The 20,430-nt window shown below is 41.8% G+C and overlaps 2 protein-coding genes across 4 annotated transcripts in view; one reads left to right on the top strand and one right to left on the bottom strand.

Annotated features, from left to right (window-relative positions):
• Positions 1–13,774, bottom strand: part of UEVLD (UEV and lactate/malate dehyrogenase domains) — a 63,927-nt gene extending 50,153 nt beyond the window's left edge. For 2 of the 3 annotated variants that reach the window (XM_020893547.2, XM_070457307.1), the window contains exon 1: positions 4,447–4,677. In XM_020893547.2, the coding sequence (XP_020749206.2) occupies positions 4,447–4,677 (231 nt within the window). Of the gene's footprint in view, positions 1–4,446; positions 4,678–13,686 lie in introns of those variants that run through there. The other variant, XM_020893546.2, reaches the window with a different exon arrangement.
• MISFA (mitochondrial sheath formation associated) lies at positions 4,707–18,346 on the top strand. The gene is made up of 5 exons (XM_070457309.1): positions 4,707–4,795; positions 13,178–14,052; positions 14,492–14,580; positions 17,523–17,560; positions 18,236–18,346. The coding sequence occupies exons 2-5, from the start codon at positions 13,984–13,986 to the stop codon at positions 18,259–18,261; spliced, it is 222 nt and encodes a 73-aa protein (XP_070313410.1). The 5' UTR covers positions 4,707–4,795; positions 13,178–13,983; the 3' UTR covers positions 18,262–18,346.
• Positions 18,347–20,430: the final 2,084 nt, after the last annotated feature.

The raw sequence follows: 20,430 nt of genomic DNA, 5'->3' as shown, positions 1-20,430 counted from the left end.
AATATCACTACTAGTCAAGTAGGTGATTTTCATTCTTGATGAAAAAGATCTATTTTATCTGTTAAAAATATATATATATTATGGAAAAATCCCTAGAGGTCCACTGGTTAGGACTCCATGCTCTCACTGCCATCAGCCCAGGTTCAATCCCCTGTTAGAGAACTAAGATCCTGCATGCCTTGCAACACAGCCAAAAAAGAAAAAAAAAAGTCATGTCACTTTTAATCTATATGAAAGAGTATCTTCTTAGTGTAATATTTAATATAATCCATGACTATTAACATATAATCCATTACTATTCCTACACCACCTAAGAAAAGTCTGTGTAACATTCTCTAAAGATATACCTCAGACAATGCCATTTGCTTAAAGGGTGCAAGCAGCAAACTAAAGAGGAAAACTGGCCCATGAAATCCTAAAACTAAAACAATTAAACTATCATAAAAATCATTATGACTGGGGTTTCCCTGGTGGCTCAGTGGTAAAAATCTGCCTGCCAATGCAGGAGACAAGGGTCTGATCCCTGATCCGGGAGGTTTCCACATGCCATGAGCAACTAAGCCCACGTGCCACACTATTGAGCCTATGCTCTGGAGCGTGCGAGCCACAACTATTGAACCCACGTGCTGCAACTACTGAAGCCCATGCGCCCTAGAGCTGTGCTCCACAGCAAGAGAAGCCACCTCAACGAGAAGCCCATGCACCGAAACAAGAGAGCAGCCCCTGCTCACCGCAACTAGAGAAAAGCCTGTGCAGCAATGAAGACCCAGCACAGCCAAAAACAAATAAATAAATAAAATTATATATTAAAAAAATGACAAAGGCTGAAAAATTGAGAAGCTACTAAAATTCAATCTGAATCTGCTCCACTGCAGTATGTTTATGTGGTAGACTGATATTTATGAACATCACAATACTCCTGTGCGACACTGCTCAAATGTTGGACACTGAGGAGTATTTTATGGCATCATTCCATTTTTTTAAACAAATTAAGCAGTAAGGAATCTTACAAATTAAGTCCAATCCTATTATTTTATGAGTGAGCAAATCTAGGTTAAGTTACCTGTTCAAAGTAACTCAGCCAGAGATGGTATAAATAGAAATTGGGGAACCAGAAAATCTTTCTAAACCTAGTATTTAATATATACTAAAGAATACACACACACACACACACACACGTAAACATATATGTACATATATACACATTTTGAAAAATAAACTTATAAACCAACCTACCCTCTAGCGCCGTCCAGCAAAACTTTCTGCCATAATGGAAAAGATCATGTGTGTGCTGTTGAACACAGCAGCCACATGTGGCTACCGACACTTGTGGTTGGTGTGACTGAGAAAATCAATTTTTAATTTTATCTAATTTTGATGAATGTAAAAATTCACATGTGGTGAGTGGCTACCATACTGCTGGACAGCACAGAGCTTTCCAATCCCATTACATCTGTCCGGGTTTTTCTTCTCTCAACCATTCAAATGCCTACCTTAAATTGTATAGTCATATTCCTTTGCCTTTCCCCCTCCATAGTTTTTATCATATTTGTGTGCATCCTAAATTCCACTCTCTACTGCTTAGCTGCTTCTTGGTTTAATTAAAATATAATTTTGTATGTAATCTCCAATTTTTTCCCTGAACATACTGTTTCTAAGATTCACTCCTATTGCTGCATGTTGTAATATTTCATTCATTTTTACTGCTGCAGAGTAGTGTTTTCCATTGTGTGAATGAGTATAGAACACATTATCTTTTCATCAATGAACATCTGGGTTGTTTCTAATTTTGAATTATGAATAATTCTGCAAATGTCTCTTGCTTCATATATTATGAATCATCTATGGTATCTACTTAGATGTAGAAGGACATAAAATACACATAATCAAATTAATTTAAAAAGCCCAAGCTGTTTCTCCAAATGGTTAAATAACCATTTAACCACCAACAGGGGGGCATCCCAGGTGACACAGTGGTAAAGAATCAACCTGACAATGCAAGAGACCCCTGGGTCAGGAATATCCCCTTCAGCAGAAAATGGCAACCCACTCTAGTATTCTCGCTGGGAAAATTCCATTGACAGAGGAGTCTGGTGGGCTACAGTCCATGGGGTCGCAAAGAGTCAGATAAGACTGAGCAACTAAGTCACCCACACAGTGAGAGAAAATGGTGTTTTACCATGGTCTCAATTTGCTTTTCCATGGTTACTAATGGACTGGGAAAACACTCATTTCCCTGCTGTCTTCTTCTATTTTTCAAAAAATGATTATTCATGTCTTTTGTACAATTTTGTCTTGGTTTTAATATTGATATGTAGGCTAATTTATATAGCCTTGAAACCAATACATTCTCAATTATGCATTACAATATTATTCGCCAAGTTTGTACTTTGCCTCTTCACTCTCTTCATGTGTCTTTTTATAAATAAAAGTTCTCACTTTGAATGCAGTCAAATTTATCAGTCTCTTGAGTATTTTACATCTTGTTTAAAAAATGCTTGTATACTCTTGAGATCATGAAGATTCTTCCCTCCATTCTATCTCTATGTTTTAAACCTCATCTCTTACCTTTAAATCTTTAATCCATGGGGAATTTTTAGTTAGTTAGTAAGGTCCAATTTCATTTTCTCCAACATGGATAATCATTTGTCCCTGTATTCTCCTTTCTGTAGTTTTCTGCAATGCCTCTTCTGCTTTATATAGCATTTTCAAAACATATGTGAACATGATTCTAAGCCCTCTAGTCTGTTCCTTTGGTTAATCAGTCTATCCTATACCAATACCACACTGTCTCAATTACTAGTCTTGATATCCAGTAGAGAAAGCCTCACACCTATTCTTTGTAGGAAGGTCAAGATTATTCTTGGCCTTTTGTCCTTCCAAATGAATTACAGAATCAGTTTGAAAAATTCCCAAGATACCCTGTTAGAATTTTGATTGGAATTGCATTGACTCTATAGATCTGGAGAAAGCAGATATCTTCATATCCATGAAGTTGGAATATTTATCTAGGCAGGAATATTTATAAGGTTTCTTTTGTTTTCAAGAAGATTTTTCACGTTCTCCATACAGTTGCTTGATTTTAATATACTGTTCACAAAACTTGCAACACTAAAATTACTTCTAAATATTAAGTTGTTATATTATTTGCTCCTTCAAGGACTAAGGAACTTTGGAAATATCTGCTAGACTGACTTGTTTCTAACTGGTTTCCTTAATTTACCTATCCAACAGACATTTATTAAGCACCAATGTGCCAGACTCTATCCTATGCACTGATAAAAACCTTCCTCAACTATTCTGCTCCAACCCTTGAGAAAATCACCGTCTTTCTTTTATCTTTTTCCTGCATTCCAGTCCCACCAAAATTATGAAGTTTTTTTTTTTTCTCGTCTCAACTTAAGCAATTCTTCCCCCTGGACAATACATCATGCTCCCCTCATTGAAAAACTTGATAGCGTGGTTCTTTTAATTTAATATTCTCTGAAAAGGAGCCAGAAAACCTGTAACCCTAGGTATGATACTTCTTTCCCTACAAGACCTACACATCTGTCACAATAGATAAAATCATTCAAATCAGGCATATAAACAATTTCAATCAAAAAGACACGAACCCAACAAAAACGTCACAAATGTACGCTTTCCGCATAGGGAAATCTTAAAATGTGTTATTAATCACTGAACTAAGAAACTGGTGGAAAAGTTTGCCTCAGACTGTACACTGGCGGGGAATCAGACAGCCTGGTCTAAGAGCCTGGTGTAACATGGAAACTGACCTTAGTCACGCCCTAGAACTGCAGGTCAGGCTTCTGGGTCAGCCCTCCCAGTCAACCTTTCAACGTTATGAGGATCTCTTCTGGGCCTTCCAACCCTATTTTCATTCCCAAATACACACGAGTCTTTCATTTACCGCAATTACTTAACCCCGTCGTTGTCAGGCACAGGGCTAGATGAGGGAATGTGCCGCCATGAAGTTCACCTTCAAAGAATAAGGTCTGTATAGAAATAATTACTCCACGATGTGATAATCTATATACCCGAAAGCAAGGAGAGAGGAGGGAGTGATTCTATCTCCTAGGGAGTAACATCTGAGTCTTACAAAGGATGAACACTGCAAGTCAAAAACACAGGGGTGGGGGTGGGGGTAGGCCATTTCTGCTGAGAGAAAGGCGTGGTTAAAGGGATAGGCGAGTGCTGGAAGCTGAGACAGAAGCTGGTGGCGTGTGAAGGTCTAAGAGCGGGTGGAGGTTGCGGGGATCTCCGAACTACGGGCGGAGCCAGAGCCGGGGCCGCACCGCACCCATTCCCCGCAGCCGGCTTCAGGCCAGCCCACCCTGGCTCCGAGGCCCGAGAAAAGCCGGTGGAGGCCCCGAGGCGGTAGGCCGGCCACGGGCGGACGCCCCGAGACCCCGACGCCCCAGACCCTGCCCGGCCGGCTGCCCGCACCTTGCCAAGGAGTCGCCTGAGAGCCTCGCTATCGAACTCCATCTCCAGCCAGGACCGCGAGGCCGGTTCCACGACCCCAGCCCCGGGATCTCCTTCCGCACTTTCCCTGGACGGAGGCTGCCGAGGACCAAACTTCCCGAGCCGTCCTAGACTCCGCCCCTTCCCAAGCTCGAAAAGTCCACCCGCGTCCAAAGCCCGGAGCTCCCCAGGCTCCGCCCGTTGTCTGATCATCGTTCCGCTGAGAACCGTGTGAGCGCCCAGGGAACCGTGACCCGGCTTGCTGGAGGGAAACTCGGGGACATCTGTGAAGAAAGGAATAGGAAGGACCCGAGGAGAGGCAGTAAAGGAGGTAGAAGATATTGGCACTGTTCTGGGGAGAGAGTTTCGAGAAGGATGTGTTAAATTCGGCCGAGTATCAAGATCAAGACCCCCGAGTTGTAGTTGCATTTAGAGAGGAAGAGATAATGGAACTTCAAATCCTCGGGGGGCTAGACAGAAAAACGGAGCAGGTCTGGAACCTTGTTGAAACTGGGAGATAAGACAGCTAAGTGAGGGTTGTGCAACGCGGGGGAAAGGGTTGGCTTTGCGAGGCGGGGCGGGGCAGAACATAATCACGCTGGTGGTAGAAAGAGGAAAAAGTCAGGTGACAAAAAGATTTTGAAGACAAAAATAGAAGATTCGTGGATAAGGTCATCTGGAGCAGTAAGACGAAGAGATGCAATTTGCTGGCCTTGTTTGGTCTGCTTGAATAAGTTACTTACCTACTTTGCATCCCTGGTTTGAGCCAGTCTCCAGAGCTTGCTATTGTAACTCTCAAGAGGTTGTGTGGGCAGGAGGGTGATTGTATTTCTAGGAAGAGCCAAAGGTAGGAATACTGTGACTCTATTAGTACAAGAAGATGAAAGGCTGGAAGGAGCACTTATTTGTTTATTCAACAAACTTTTGTTGAGCATTGGCTGTTTGCTAGATATTTTGGGGGAGGAAGAAATCTTCCTCTATTCTTGTAGCTTCTTCTGGCTGGTCTAAAGAGTAAACTGACACCAGACAGAAAAACAGGAGAAAATCAGACTAAAATTAATAACCCTTATACCTGGGAGAGACCCAGGAGAACTGTGAGTAACCATAATGGCTGAAGCCCCCGCCTTAAATACCATCTTCAGCTAAAGGCAAAAGAGGATGTTGGGGGTTGTGGTTTGAAACCTCAAAGGGGAGAAAGTCAGTTTACATGGAGATCAAAAGTAAATGTTTGGTAAACAAATATTTGCTGAGCCTTGCAGAGCCTAGGAGACTGTGAGTTCTAGGCTCTGCCCAGTTACCCCCACCACGCCTAGCTCATATTCCTTGTAGGTGATAGCTTAACTGGGGAACAGACCCTCTATCTGAAACCTTTGAGGCAACTAGGGGAAGGTCAAAGATTCTTCCTGAGTCTTTTGGGCTTTAAAAGTAATCATCGAAAAAAAAAAAGTAATCATTGTAAATTAATCCTCCTCCCAAAGGGGCACATTTTAGGGTGGTAAATTTTGCTCCCCTACCGTGTTTTTCTAGGTCTGACAGTGGAGAAGTAAACAAAATAGACAAAAGTGTTGGCAGTCCTCAGGATGTCATTCTTTTATTAGTAAGAGCAAAACAATAAATATACTAAGTAAATGAGACCATATGTTAGAAGTGATTACATGTTGTGAGGAATAAATTTTTAAAAGGCAGGGTAAGAAGATAAGGGTAGGTCTCCCTGAGCATTCTGTGTTAGAGAACATCCAGGGCCTTTAGACAGGTGTATGCCTGGGGAAACTGAAAACCGCAGGGAGCCAAATGAAGAGGTGAGGAAGCAGTAGGCAATTCACAGAAACAAGGGGGAGCCACAGATGGTTTAGGGCAATGATTCTTCCAGTGTGGTCCCCAGACTTCCTCAGCATCACTTGGATCTTGACAGAAGTATGCATTCTAAGGCCCCACCCCAGACTTAACTTGAAACTCTGGGGATTGGATCAAGCAGTCTTTTGTTTCTTTGTGGTCTTTTTGTTTTGTTTTTAATTGGAGTAGAACTGCTTTTGGAGAAGGAAATGGCAACCCACTCCAGTACTCTTGCCTGGAAAATCCCATGGATGGAGGAGCATGGTAGGCTACAGTCCACGGGGTCGCAGAGTCGGACACGACTGAGCGACTTCACTTTCACTTTTTGTAACTGCTTTACAGTGTTGTTAGTTTCTGCTGTAAAGCGGTCTTTACAAGCCCGGGTGATTCTAAGTCATGATAAAGTCAGAACCACTAAAGGGATTTTGTGGACAACTGTGACTGTGGCTTGTTAGTGCCCTCCCGCTAGAGACCGTCAGGAGCATACCCATACTCAAGTAGGGTCGATCCCTCCTTGTGGTGAGGGAGCAGGAGAACCGTCAGGAGAACCGTCAGATCGGCTGAGTAAGAGCGTGGAAAGAACCTATTTCAGGATTGGGACTCTGGGTAATTTGGGAGAGGACTTAAGGAATCAAAGCTTTACTTTGGATTGGGTGTTTTCAGAAGCCAGGGACAATTCTGAGATTGGGTATCTCAATAAATATTATCTCGCAGATGGCCAGACTGGAGCGGGGCTGAGGCTGTATTTGGTAAAGCAGCAGTAGTCACATCAGCAGAGAGAAGAGGATGTTTGATGTTTCCTGGGCTGCACAGTAACCTTGTTTGTGTCTCTGCTTAGATGAAATTATGATGAGGACTCGTTTTGTCTCATCTTATCGTGGTCTGTGCTCCCTGATGTCAGTGTTCGGAGAGATTGTTTATATCCAACAAGAGATAACAGAAGCCTGGCTGTAAGTCCAGGTCATCTTCTAGCAACACTGAGGCCTGTCTGGGTTGGGCCAGTTCTCAGATGTCAGGGGCTGCTTTTTTCTTCCTTAAACTTTTGCCCTGAGAGAAAGAGGACGGCACGGCAGGGTTTTGAACAGAGGATCAACATGACCTGAGTTGTAAAAGAAGTCTGACTGCTTCACTGTGAAGAGAGGAGGTGGGGAGTGGAAGCCAGGAGACAGGTAGGAGGTAAGAAGGTTGAAGGATGAGGCCTCTTAAGAGCACATCAACCAGATCTAACACACCTCAGGAACTATGGAACTTCCAGGGATTCTGAGGTCTTATAGATCCCGTCACAAAGCCATTGATCAAGGAAAATCTATCTAGTTAGAAGGCCTGAGCAAGGTTCTTCAGTCTTTTGTGAAAACCTTTTATGAAAGAGGCCTTCCATTCAAACCAGAAATTCTCTTCTGGTTTGATCACTGTGGATGGATCACAGGCACTAGGAACACTGTGCTTGTTTGTGTGTGCACGCGTGCTGGCATTTCCCACTTGGAAGATACATTGCTCAGAGTTTTATGCACTCTATTGCATGAGTTCACCTAGATAGGATTTTTATCAATTATTGATATTATTATTATTCCAATGATTTTTATCAATTATTGATATTATTCCAATAATTATTAATTATTATCTCTTTTACTGATGAGCAAACTGAGGTTTAGTGAACTATTTATTATCTATTTACTTGTTTCTGAGATCCTGTTGAATAAGAGACATATCACTGACAGTGTTTGGAGGGAGAAAAGATTACAAAATTAAATATGTACTAGTTTTAACCCCACTTTGGGGAACTTGTCTTACAGAAATAAAAGTACCCAGGATGTTTGTGCAAAGATGTTTGTTATATTAAAAGGGGAAAAAAATCCCCAGGCTAAGAAATGGGTAAAGTGTATATTCTGCTCCTTTGTTTATAGCTTGAGAAAAATCACAAGAATGGGTTGTTTAAAGTTATAATATTTTTTTATTGGTGCTGTGCTTCTGATCTCTGTTTATATTCTGCTTTCATAGTTATGGGTCCTACCAGACACATTGTTTAGGGATAAAACCTTGGTATTCTGTCTATCAGACAAATGTATCCTTATCATTTACTTCTTAAAAAACTGTTTTTAATTGTAAAATACACATAATGTACAATTTACTATCTTAACCATTTTAAGTATACAGTTCGGTGGTAATAAATACATCCATAATGTTTTATAGCCATCACTACCATATGTCCCCATAAGTCATTTTATCTTACGAAACAAAGGCCATACCCATTAAACAATAACTTCCCATTCTTCCCCTCCTCCAACCCCTGGAAACCACCATTCTGCTTTCCGCCTCTATAATTTTTACTAAGTATGCCACCAATGTAGTAGAGTCCAGAAACAGACCCTTACATTTATAGTCAATTATTTTTGACAAAAGTGTCAAGACCATTCAATGGGAAAAGAATAGCCTTTTCAGCAAATGGCGTTGGGAAAACTGAGTATCCATATGCAAAAATGAAGTTAGATCCTTATGCAATACCATATACAAATATTAACTCAAAATGGATCAAAGACCTAAATCTTAAGACCTAAAACAATAAAACTCTTAGGAGAAAATATAGAAAAAAAACTTCCTAAAGTTAGATTTGGCAGTGATTTCTTGGATATGACATGAAAGACATAGGCAACAAAAGAAAAAAATAGACAAATTGGACCTCATAAAAATTTAGAAATTTTGTTCACCAGAGGACAGTATCATTTACTTCTTAGATGTGTGAAGATTGTATTGTTGTTCACTGACAGCATATGCTGCATCTCAGGGAGTCCTGCCACAAATGTCCTTTGACCTTGTGAAATGAAACTGTAATCTCTCTTTTTTAAACAGGTTCTTTTTTTGTACGGATTGTATATAACCTCTCATGCTCTGTCTGAACCAGCATAACTTTCTGAGAGTCACTTTGCCTTCTCCGGTGAAGTAAGAAACACAATACTCAGGAGAAATTTGTCCAAGAAAGTTTGTGTTTCACAATCACAGCAATGTTTATGGTGGTAAAAAGTTGGGGGAGAAAAGAAGACTAAATGCACATTTTGCCTGTTGCTTGCTTATTACCTTTCAGTTCCAAGTCCACCATTCATTGCTTGCCCTGCTATAGTGGAACTTAAAAAAGCACTTTTCCTTTGCTAGTGGGCTTGATATCAAGTTCTGTCAATAGAGGGCCTAGGGTGATATTAAGGAGGAAGAGACTTCCTCCCTCCAGGGCGCTTTTTTGGCCCTACTGTGTGACTGCCAGTGGTACAAGTGGGTGGTGGTGCTCACTCTATGCAGCTTCAGTGGCCCCCTGTAAACTCCTCCTCATTGAATTTCGGTGGCATCCCTGGTAGTCAACCAGTTCTACCCGCCCCCCTCCCCCTGCAATGAGATGGCTTTCTAGTCCATTCTACTGGCATATCCCAGGAAGGTGGATTCTCAGTGAAGATCAGTAAACCTGACAAACCATTCCCCCACAACCTCCCGCCACCAGAGACTTCCAGCAGACTCCACCAGCATCTCAGTCCGTGGTTCCCTTACGTACCAGCTCCAGCCTACAGCAGCTCATTGGATTTCCCCTACCGTCCAGCTGGTCCTGACCATCACTTCTCCAACAAGCTTTAGATCTCCGCCCTGGAGGGGAAGGCACTCTTTCTAGTTGATTCCTACCTTGGATACTTTGCCTCAGTTCTAGTGGTGGTGACTGCTGTCTGTATATGCTAGTCCTATGATATGTACAGCTTTCAACCTCTTCCATCAATTTCCTGTTCCTAGTTACTAATTCTTTTTGTTGAACTTCCTCTGTCCAAATTATTGTGGTTTCTATCTCCTGACTCAATCTTGCCTGATATATCTATTATTGGGATAAAGATGCGGGAACTCTGTGGCAGCGCAGTGGTTAGGAGTGGCATCTTCACTGTTGGGGCCCATGTTTCATCCCTGGTTGGGGAAGCTGCACAGCACAGACAAGAAAAAAGAAAGAGCAAGAGAGGGAGGAGGTGGACAAACATGTGGAATACTATATAGGAATGAAAAATAAGTTAGGCTTCTGCTTCTGTCTATGAATGATCAACCTCTACAGGAGTTGCCTTCTCTCCATAAACAAATAGAAAATTGCACAAAATATATGAAATAATTATTTTCAGGTCTTGCACAAGGGCCAGCAACCAGTCCGTGAATTTTGAAAGACAGGAAACAAGAGAGTTGAGCCTTCCAGTTGCCCCAGCCTACTGCCTCGAGGCAGCTTTCAGCCTGCAGCACAGACATGGGTTACCTGAACCAAGCCCAGTCAAAAAGAAAGATAGTGGTGTGCCAAGGAAACCAGCGTGCCAGGAACTTGCAGGATGGAGTCCTGCAAAGAGGCGATTCCACAGAGGAAGCACTCTGGAGATCTCCACAGGGACCTCTGTGAGTCTTTGGCTGAGTTCTATCTGTGTATATGTAGGGTAAAGATTCCATGAGGCTGGGAACAAGAACCACCCAGAAACAGTAGGCTGAACACTTCTGGGAGCTCCCAAAGGGGCTGGGGATGTGGAAAATTCCCCAGAATGGGAGACCTAACACCATAGGCATCAGGGAGAGTGTTCAGAAGGGCTATAGTTCAGTAATAGTGGTGATTATTCTTAGAGTAAAGACTGCTCTTGATCCACCATCACAGAGCTTAAAACACACCTCAGAGAACCAGGCTGACTCAGAGAGCATAACTGAATCCCAGAAGAAAACCCAACACTACTGAACAGAATACAAAAAATTCCTGCACTCAAGTGTAAAATTCCCGATGTTGAACATCTAACCAAAGTTGCCAGTCATTCAAAGAAGCAGGAAAATATCATTCACAGCAAAGAGAAAAAACAACCACCGAAACAGCCCCAGAAGTAACAGAAATGGGCCCTTAAAATGTTTATTATCAATCTCATAAATATGCTCCATGATGTAAAGGAAAACATGAACATGATATGGAGAAAACTGAAAGATAGCATTAAAAAAAAAAAAGAAACTGAACTTCTAAGAGATGAAAAGTACAGCATCAAATTTAAAATGTACTGTATGGGATTAATGGAAGCCTAAAAGATTAGCAGGAAAGATGATTGAACGTGAAAAAGAAAATATCCAAAGAACACAAAGAGAAGAAAAATGAACAGGGTGCCAGCAAGTGGTGGGACAAAATCCACGTGTAATGGGGGTCACAGAAGAGGAACTGGGGAGACAGAAGAAATGTTTGAGGAAACAGTAGCCAAACATGTCTCCAATTTTATGAAAACCATAAACCTACTGAATCCAAGAAGTTCGCCAAACCCCAGATAGAAAAAACATGCAGAAATTTACACAAAGCAAAGTCAAATTGCTGAAAATTAGTGATAGAGAAATTTTTAAATAGGCACTTTCCCTATGATCCTGCAATCCTCCTCCTGGGATTTACCCTAGAAAAATTAAAACATGTTCTCTTTAAAAATTATATGCAAGTATTTATAACATCTCTATTCAAAACAGCGCAAAACTGAAAACAACCCCAGTGCTATTTGACAGGGAAATTGACAAACTGATACAAACATACAATGAAATAATATTCAGTGAGAAAGAACTGACTATTGTATAATATGAATGAATCTCAAAAGCATTAATGCTAAGTGAGAGAAGCTAGTGGAGAAGCCAGTGGAAGAAGGTTATGATTCCATTTACATGAAGTTCAGTGGTTGTCAGGGATCAAGGGATTTAGGAAGACGGGATTGACTTCAGAGGGGAATGGGGAGTTTTTTGAGATGATCACAATTTTCTCTGTCCTAATTGTGGTGGTAGTTACAAGATTAATACAGTTTTAAAATTGTATCAGTTATACACTGAAAATGAATGTGTTTTATCCTATGTAATTTATACATCAATAAAGCTTCTTGTTAGAAATGGATAAAGGAATGTGTTTAGATTTTTTTTTTCTCAATTGACCCAAGATGTATTGTTATAGGAGAAAAGCCAGTTATGAGTTAGCAAAAAGTTCGTTCAGGTTTTCCAGTAACAATTTAGAGAAAAAAATCTGAACAAACTTTTTGGACAACCCAATATATAGTAGCATATGTGGTATGATCACCTTTAATGAAACAACACTAAAAACCCCTCTATATGTATCGCTATTTATCCCTGTGTAGCTCTATATGTATATCCCTCTTTGTGTCTAGTGATGTTCACAAGCTCCTGGATAGTCTTTGGCAGAAGAATACACACTGAACTGTAACACTTGTTACATCATGGGGCTAAGAAGAGGAAGAATATTACAGTTTTCTTTACACATCTTTGGATGATTTCATGTTTTACAATGAACACCGTTATTTTCATGATGAAAATAAGGGAGAGGATATCAAACTAATAGGGGGATGTGCATGTAGGAAGAACTCTGGTGGGGGAGGAACCCACCATGTCAGTGCAGGGGTGGTCATTAAAGTTGACAGAAAAGGAGATCTTTGGTAACCTCTGAGAGAGCATCTGATTAGTGGGGTTGGGGCAGAAGTCAGGGTGTGAAGTGTGGAAGCAAAGCATGGACCGGAAAGAAAGGCTTTATGAACCACTTGTTAAGTAAGTTTGGTCATACAAGGCAATTTAACAAGACAGTTAAGGGAGCCACAGCATTAACTGGAGTTTTTTGTGAGAAGAGGAAAAGAATGCTTGTAGCTTCTTGAAGGCCAAGAAAAGAGAACCAGTGGACAGGAACTGACCAAAAGTGTTAAAGAATGCTATAAAATGATGATGAGGGGAGGTGGGAGGGAAAGGGTTGCAGGGACAGAATAAATACTTCTCATTTCCCTAGAATTCAGTTATGTTTCATTCACAGTTGTCATAGACCTAGGAACGCACCTTTCCCAACCCCTGTCTTAGTCTAAAGAGCTCAACTTCCTAACAGGAAACTGGGCCCTGATCTGGAGCATCACCTATGTGACCTAATGCAGATCACTTGGGACCATACAGAAAGCTGAGCGCTGAAGAATTGATGCTTCTGAACTGTGATGTTGGAAAAGACTCGTGAGAGTCCCTTGGACTGCAAGGAGATCAAACCAGTCCATCCTAAAGGAAATCAGTCCTGAATATTTATTGGAAATACTGATTCTGAAGCTGAAGCTCCAATACTTTGGCCACCTGATGCGAAGAGCCAACTCATTGGAAAAGACCCTGATGCTGGGAAAGATTGAAGGCAGGAGGAGAAGGGGACGACAGAGGATGAGATGGTTGGATGGCATCACCGACTTGATGGACATGAATTTGAGCAGGCTTCAGGAGTTGCTGATGGACAGGGAAGCCTGGAGTGCTGCAATCCATGGGGTCGCAAAGAGTCGGACATGACTGACTGAACTGACTAGGCTTTGTAAGCCTCCATTTTCTCATTGGTAAAGTGGGGTAAGTAATAGTACCTACCTCATATTGTTGCTGTGAGATAATGCATTCAGAGAGCTTACATTGCCACTCACTGCTTATCTGGGGGCAGTCTCTCTGACCTTCTATGGTCCGGCCCATGTCATCATGATGTCACAATGCCCTACTAGACTCCAACTTCTCCACTAGAGAGTTGTGGATGCTTTGGAGCTAAGGACTGGAACTGACATGAGAGACCTCTACCAACTGAGGGTTTCATGAGCACACTCCTTTGTCAAGATCTTGGTGAATAGTCTTTGACTGTGCAATCGTGTCTTAGAAATTGTTTTACTTGTTATCATGATCGTGCTTGGCTGGATGCTTTTTGTTGGATTTGCATGTTACTTGGGCACATTTCCAGAGTTCATGGTAAGTAATGACCTTGCCTGTTAATTCTTCATAGTCAGTCTTGGCTCTGGCTCACCCTCCCAGATTTGTCAGCTGGGATTTCTGACAAAACAGGAAAGATGGTTGAGGTCTCACCACTAATAAGAGGTCAGGATGTGGTGGGAACAAAGTTAGTTTCCCAGGCTACTTCCCATCCCACTGGGACATCTTTAAGCCTTTACCCCTCCCCTTGGTTACTTAATACCACTTATTTCAAAGCATGATGGAGTCTGTAAGGGCTCTGCTAGAGGCATTGCCTGACTTCTGGATTTCAGGCCAAGTGAATCAGTGATTGCTGGGAGGAAAGGGAATGTGGGTATTGGTGGACGTTTCAGCAGCCCTTCCAGTCACATACAGGGGCAGTTACCTACTGGGACAATGAATAGGGCCAACTCTGCCTTTAAGTTTCTTTTTGCCTCAGCCTCCAACTCTGAAGTGGAAAGAGAGATGGGTTGTTCAGGAGAGCAAGACACGCCTGAGGAGCCAGACTTTGAATGAAGATCTGCAACTGTGAGTGACTGTGACGGTCTCTTGAGCTGGATTCCTCCCTTTCAAGACAACTTGATGGCACTCGGAAATGTCAATGGAAAGTTTACTTTCCTCTGGAAAATAAAATGAACTGTGAAATGGGAAAGAATTTGAGGAGCACTGCTGAGGACAGCAAGCCCTTGTTCAAAGATTTGTTAATAACTATACCTCCTGGGTATTCTTTTCAATGACTGTTCCACCTATTATTTTTTCCATGCAGACTCTATAATAAATTAGACCAGCATTTTTTTTCATTTATTTTTATTAGTTGGAGGCTAATTACTTTACAGCATTGTAGTGGATTTTGTCATACATTGACATGAATTAGCCATGGCTTCACATGTATTCCCCATCCCGATCCCCCCTCCCACCTCCCTCTCCACCTGATCCCTCTGGGTCTTCCCAGTGCACCAGGCCTGAGCACTTGTCTCATGCACCCAACCTGGACTGGTGATCTGTTTCACCCTAGATAATATACATGTTTCGATGCTGTTCTCTCGAAACATCCCACCCTCGCCTTCTCCCACAGAGTCCAAAAGTCTGTTCTGTACATCTGTGTCTCTTTTTCTGTTTTGCATATAGGGTTATCGTTACCATCTTTCTAAATTCCATATATATGTGTTAGTATGCTGTAATGTTCTTTATCTTTCTGGCTTACTTCACTCTGTATAATGGGTTCCAGTTTCATCCATCTCATTAGAACTGATTCAAATGAATTCTTTTTAATGGCTGAGTAATATTCCATGGTGTCTATGTACCACAGCTTCCTTATCCATTCGTCTGCTGACGGGCATCTAGGTTGCTTCCATGTCCTGGCTATTATAAACAGTGCTGCGATGAACTTTGGGGTGCACATGTCTCTTTCAGATCTGGTTTCCTCAGTGTGTATGCCCAGAAGTGGGATTGCTGGGTCATATGGCAGTTCTATTTCCAGTTTTTTAAGAAATCTCCACACTGTTTTTCATAGCGGCTGTACTAGTTTGCATTCCCACCAACAGTGTAAGAGGGTTCCCTTTTCTCCACACCCTCTCCAGCATTTATTGCTTGTAGACTTTTGGATAGCAGCCATCCTGACTGGCGTGTAATGGTACCTCATTGTGGTTTTGATTTGCATTTCTCTGATAATGAGTGATGTTGAGCATCTTTTCATATGTTTGTTAGCCATCTATATATCTTCTTTGGAGAAATGTCTGTTTAGTTCTTTGGCCCATCTTTTGATTGTAGACCAGCATTTTTAAATGCCCCTTTTGGCAGATTCTGAAACTTGAGTTAATGTAAATTTGAGTTCAGGTTCTAACTTTGCAACTTCCTGGCTGTATGACCTTAGGAAAGTTTAATCTCTCTGAACCTCAGTTTCTTCATCCATAGGATGGAGATATTCCAGTCTCTTTCTGTTTTTGTGAGAATTACACTTGGAAATTCATGTGAAGCATTTAATGCAAAACTTGACAAGTTAGTAAATGCTAACTTTAAGTAGTAAATGCTAACTTAACAACTAGGCCAAATAATGAACTGGTCAACAGACTTACTGGTGACTATGACCTTACCTACTTACCTAGGGCCACAAAAACCAACCCATTTGTGAAGCTGAAACATAGATCTCTGGACTTAATACCTCTCTCATACATTCCACTTGACCAGCCTGTCTATAGGAAACATTAGTAACAGTGTCCTTTTAGCAAACCATCTCCTGGGTTTCTTGAATCCCACCCCCATTTCATTCAGACTGGTTTTTTCAAAGATGTTCCTATTGTTAAAGAAACTTAAGAGTCTTAATATTATAATATGCAATTACAGGAGCAGGTTTTCTGAGAAGCTTCTCCAGAAGGCTTCAAGAAGGGTATCCAGGGCTCCAGAAGGGTGTCAGGCAAGTCCCAGCCCTAGGTATCCTAGGAGCAGGCCATGATGGGGTTCTTGTTTTTCGCCTATGCTCCAGAATTTTTATGAAAGTATCAGCCCAACAGTCAGACCTGTGCGGGGTGGGGTTGCAGGTGGAATCACTGGGCACCTATTTAGCTTGAACCGCTGCCACAGTGCGATCCTGACCAAACCACTGACATTGTGGGTGCCTCAGTTTCTCCAGCTATGAAATGAGAAGAATGGCCCATCTTCCTCCTCTTCCCTTCTCAGGAAAGTCAAGAGGAGGCTTTCCCTGCATGATGAGGGTTTAACTGTACCATTTCTCGAAATGCAAGACTTTTCTTCTTTGAGTAGCCTAACAGTTATTCAAGTTATTTATTTTTTATTGGGGGGGGCAAGAATACAGGAGTGAGTTGCCATTCCCTTCTCCAGGAGATCTTCCCAACCCAGGAATTGAACCCAGGTCTCCCGCATTGTAGGCAGACGCTTTACCACTTGAGCCACCAGGGAAGTCTATTCAAATTATTTAAGTATTTGCTTATAGTGTACATAGCTAGTCACTTCTCCCCATTAATCCATAGTGTGTGTTTTGTTCACAGCAATGCCTTGTGCATCTGATTGCATAAAACAGGTAGCCAAACTTTTGGCAGGTGATGAGTTGATAAGATGCCAGCTAGATCCTAACCACACAGTCACCAAAGAACAGGGCCCTCCTACTCAGAGTTCTTTAGCCCCTACACACCTGACACCCTGGCCAGCTGTCCCACACCTTCTCACTCTGACTGGTCCTCAAGGTCACAAGAGTTGATGTCACAATTGGTGTCCGAGCTCTGCCTACCAGATAGCCATGGTGAGCCACTTCAGGTCAAACTAGACCACGAAGCTCCCCAGCCAGGAGCTACCATGCTGGACCATCCACTATCTGGTCTTGCATGAAGACAGCCCAGTTTCCAGGGCTCGGAATAGAACACCACACCTTTCAGAACCACCTGTTGCGCTCTGCACACACCACCAGCTAAGAAGCCCTGCAATGATTGTTGTCTTATGGATGCTTCTCATTGCAGGAACAATGTGGAAGGGCTACAGATATCCCCCAGGAGGGGTAAGTGTGCCTTGAGTTTTGTTCTCTATTCCTACTTTGAAAATGTGTTCCCTGGGATACATGAACCAAGCACAAAAATCCAGCTTTAGAGACACTCTCTTTATTTTAAAAAGTTACTGTAGCATACCTACTTCTATTGTTATTCAGTTATCTGTTTAGAGTTGAGAGAGTTCCCTGTGTCTTTCATATGATCTTTTATACATCTTTTCCTGAGTCTTTACTCTTAAGTTCTTTAGTGTCTTTCCAAAAACAAAAAACTGGAGATACAGAGGTAAAGATATTTCAGGCCCAGCATCAAAGCTGTCTGACAGGCATGACCTCTTTTCATACTTATGGGACACTTCATATGCTGTGCCTTCAATTTCCCTTCTTAAATTAGCCCACATCAGCAACCCAGGCTTAACTGTCCCTCATCACATAAACACTGGGTTGTAAAACTGTCCTGTTGGCAGATGTCTTTCCTCTCTTCTTAGACCTTGGATATTTGTGTTTTCTCTACCACTTGTCTGCTCCCACACTGCTAAGTCCCAGTGGCAGCTGGGCTTGGAGGCATTAGGTGAGACAGAATGGGACACAGCTAGTCCTGCCTGCCCTTGGGAAGGAGGGCAGTTCCCTCAGCCCCACACCCTAGCCAACACTAGTCAAGACCCACCTGACCTCCTTTTCTCCCCCTAGACCCCAGTGGAAATAAGCAAAGATGATCCTGGTGAAGTGATGCAGCTCTGAAGCTTTCCCACCCAGCTGTACAGTTCCTGATGGTGTCCCATATAAAGTAATTGCACATTATTTTGTCACATTTTATGTAACAAGTTACCACACTTTTACAGATGAATGAAGACTTGGTATTGTTAGCTCAAAACAGGGAGATGGAGGGTGGGGAGGTAGTTGGGGGGAATGGGAGGGATTGGGTCCCCTGTTTAATAATCCATAAGACTGGCATTAAGACTGAGATCCTTAGTAATTCAGTACCCTTGAGGAAATTCTGTAGAGCTCTTTAGATCTGTTTCCCACATAGTACCTTTCTCCTGGGTCCAAGGACTAGGGTCCAGGCAGAGGTGAAAAAAAGTTAAGAGACTGCAGCAACTTTAAGCCTGTACTCTGGGTGGGGCTATTTGTCTGTGGCCTTGGCACAGCTATCATTAAGAACCCAAAGTTTACACCATATGGGGAAAGGGGATTTTAACATTGGGTACTAGATACTAGTTGGTATTTTAATCCTTATAGTAACCTTCTTAGCCACTTTTTACAAAGTGGCAAAAATGAAGTTGGGAGGCTTAAGTACTTTACCAACCCACACAGTTCTGTGTAGCAGAGATTAAGATCCAGGCCCTCTCCTTGGCATGCTCTTACATGCCAAGGAAAAGAGCTGAGCAAGACAGACTGGGTTTTCCAAAATCTTGACCACCTTGGTTCAAATGTCTTCCTCACCTGAATAGCCCAGCAGTTGCCTTTGCTTTTAGCAGTGACCGCTACTGAGCCCGGCAGCATGGGTAGAAACAAAAGCTAACTGCCCAGCCCTCGACTGGATGCAGTTTTGAGTTCATGCGACCCAGAAGAGGTTCCCATTCTTGTATATAAGACGCATGCTATTAATCTGGGTGTCTGAGCCCTAGGATATTCGTAATAAGCCCTCTAAAAGTGGTTTGAGCTTTCTGACCCTTAAAGAGAAAGAAAATCTAAAAGGAGCAAATACTTTTAAATTACATGGAACTGCTCCCATTCTATGGTTGTTTGGGTATGACTAACAGTTTCGTTGTTCAAAAGTGCACCGTTTCCAACAAAGTACCTTTTGCTTATACAGACAGCATTTTGTTAATGACTATAGTATATGCTTGCTAAAGTATTTTTAAGTGCCTCTACACACTGCACGGCTTACCCTTTTTAACAGAACAAGTGAATTCAAAATTTATATGCAGAAATAGGATACTAGTATATTTTATACTTGTATGACCTAGTCAATACATTACACTGAGTGCATACATTCTTTGGCTGCATGGCTGCACCCACTTGCCTCATATATTCCTAAGGACTCATCCTCCCAGCTATCTCAGGCTCTTTTTATTATAGGGGATCGGAACTGCTCAATTTCTTGAAAAGAAGTGCTATATACCCGGTTCTTCTTCCCTTGTTCCCTGACTGTATCTCCAAACTTGTATGTGTGATACCAGAATAGTTCTCTAAGCTGGTGGGGCGAGAGGGAAGAGGTGTCAGTGGCAGGGGCTGAGCAGACAAGAATGTGTAAGGGAGAAGGAACAGAGGTGTGTGTGGGGGGTGTGTGTGTAAGGAGGTAAACCCTTCTCTAAGTCTGATGAGTCTGCTGGGGTTTCTAGCTGGAATAATATTCGGGGTGATGAAATAAGGAATATGAGTTTTGTTAAATAAATGCAAACCAGTGAAAATATCAATAAAATATTTTTAATGCCTACAATTTCTTTTATACATAATTGCAAAACTTTTATCTGTAAATGCAAAAGTAGATTCTCTTGCAGGTCAACAGCACCAGAAAACAAGCTATGCTGGGTAAACGTTTCTTTAAACTTGATTTGTCCATTATGTAAAAGACATGGATTTAATAACTTCAAAGAAATCTATATCCCACTCTTAATCATACACTAACACCTGAATATTTATGTCATCACATCCACTCACAAAATAAATAGTAGTCTAATATATTCAGCACATTGAAAATAAAACAACCAGTCTCTCTCTATATATTTATTCTCTTTCCAAACATGTTTTGGTCTCCTGTTATACCTCAGAAATGTACTAATAGCTGCTTTTAAATTATAAAATACAAAACAGTAATTTATTTCTTGGAGAAGATCTTGGGGATTACATTTAAAAAATGAAATTTGGAGTTCCCATAGACT

This window comes from Odocoileus virginianus, chromosome 28, assembly GCF_023699985.2.
Source record: "Odocoileus virginianus isolate 20LAN1187 ecotype Illinois chromosome 28, Ovbor_1.2, whole genome shotgun sequence".
Classification (NCBI taxonomy): domain Eukaryota; kingdom Metazoa; phylum Chordata; class Mammalia; order Artiodactyla; family Cervidae; genus Odocoileus; species Odocoileus virginianus.
This window is presented reverse-complemented; position numbering and strand designations above follow the sequence as displayed.

What these genes read in the sequence shown, in the direction of transcription:
- MISFA (XM_070457309.1), top strand. Translation starts at nt 13,984, where the DNA reads ATGATCGTGCTTGGCTGGATGCTTTTTGTTGGATTTGCATGTTACTTG. An exon ending in GCACATTTCCAGAGTTCATG is followed by an intron (nt 14,053 to 14,491) that starts GTAAGTAATGAC and finishes TTTTTGCCTCAG; the next exon opens with CCTCCAACTCTGAAGTGGAA. An exon ending in TTGAATGAAGATCTGCAACT is followed by an intron (nt 14,581 to 17,522) that starts GTGAGTGACTGT and finishes TTCTCATTGCAG; the next exon opens with GAACAATGTGGAAGGGCTAC.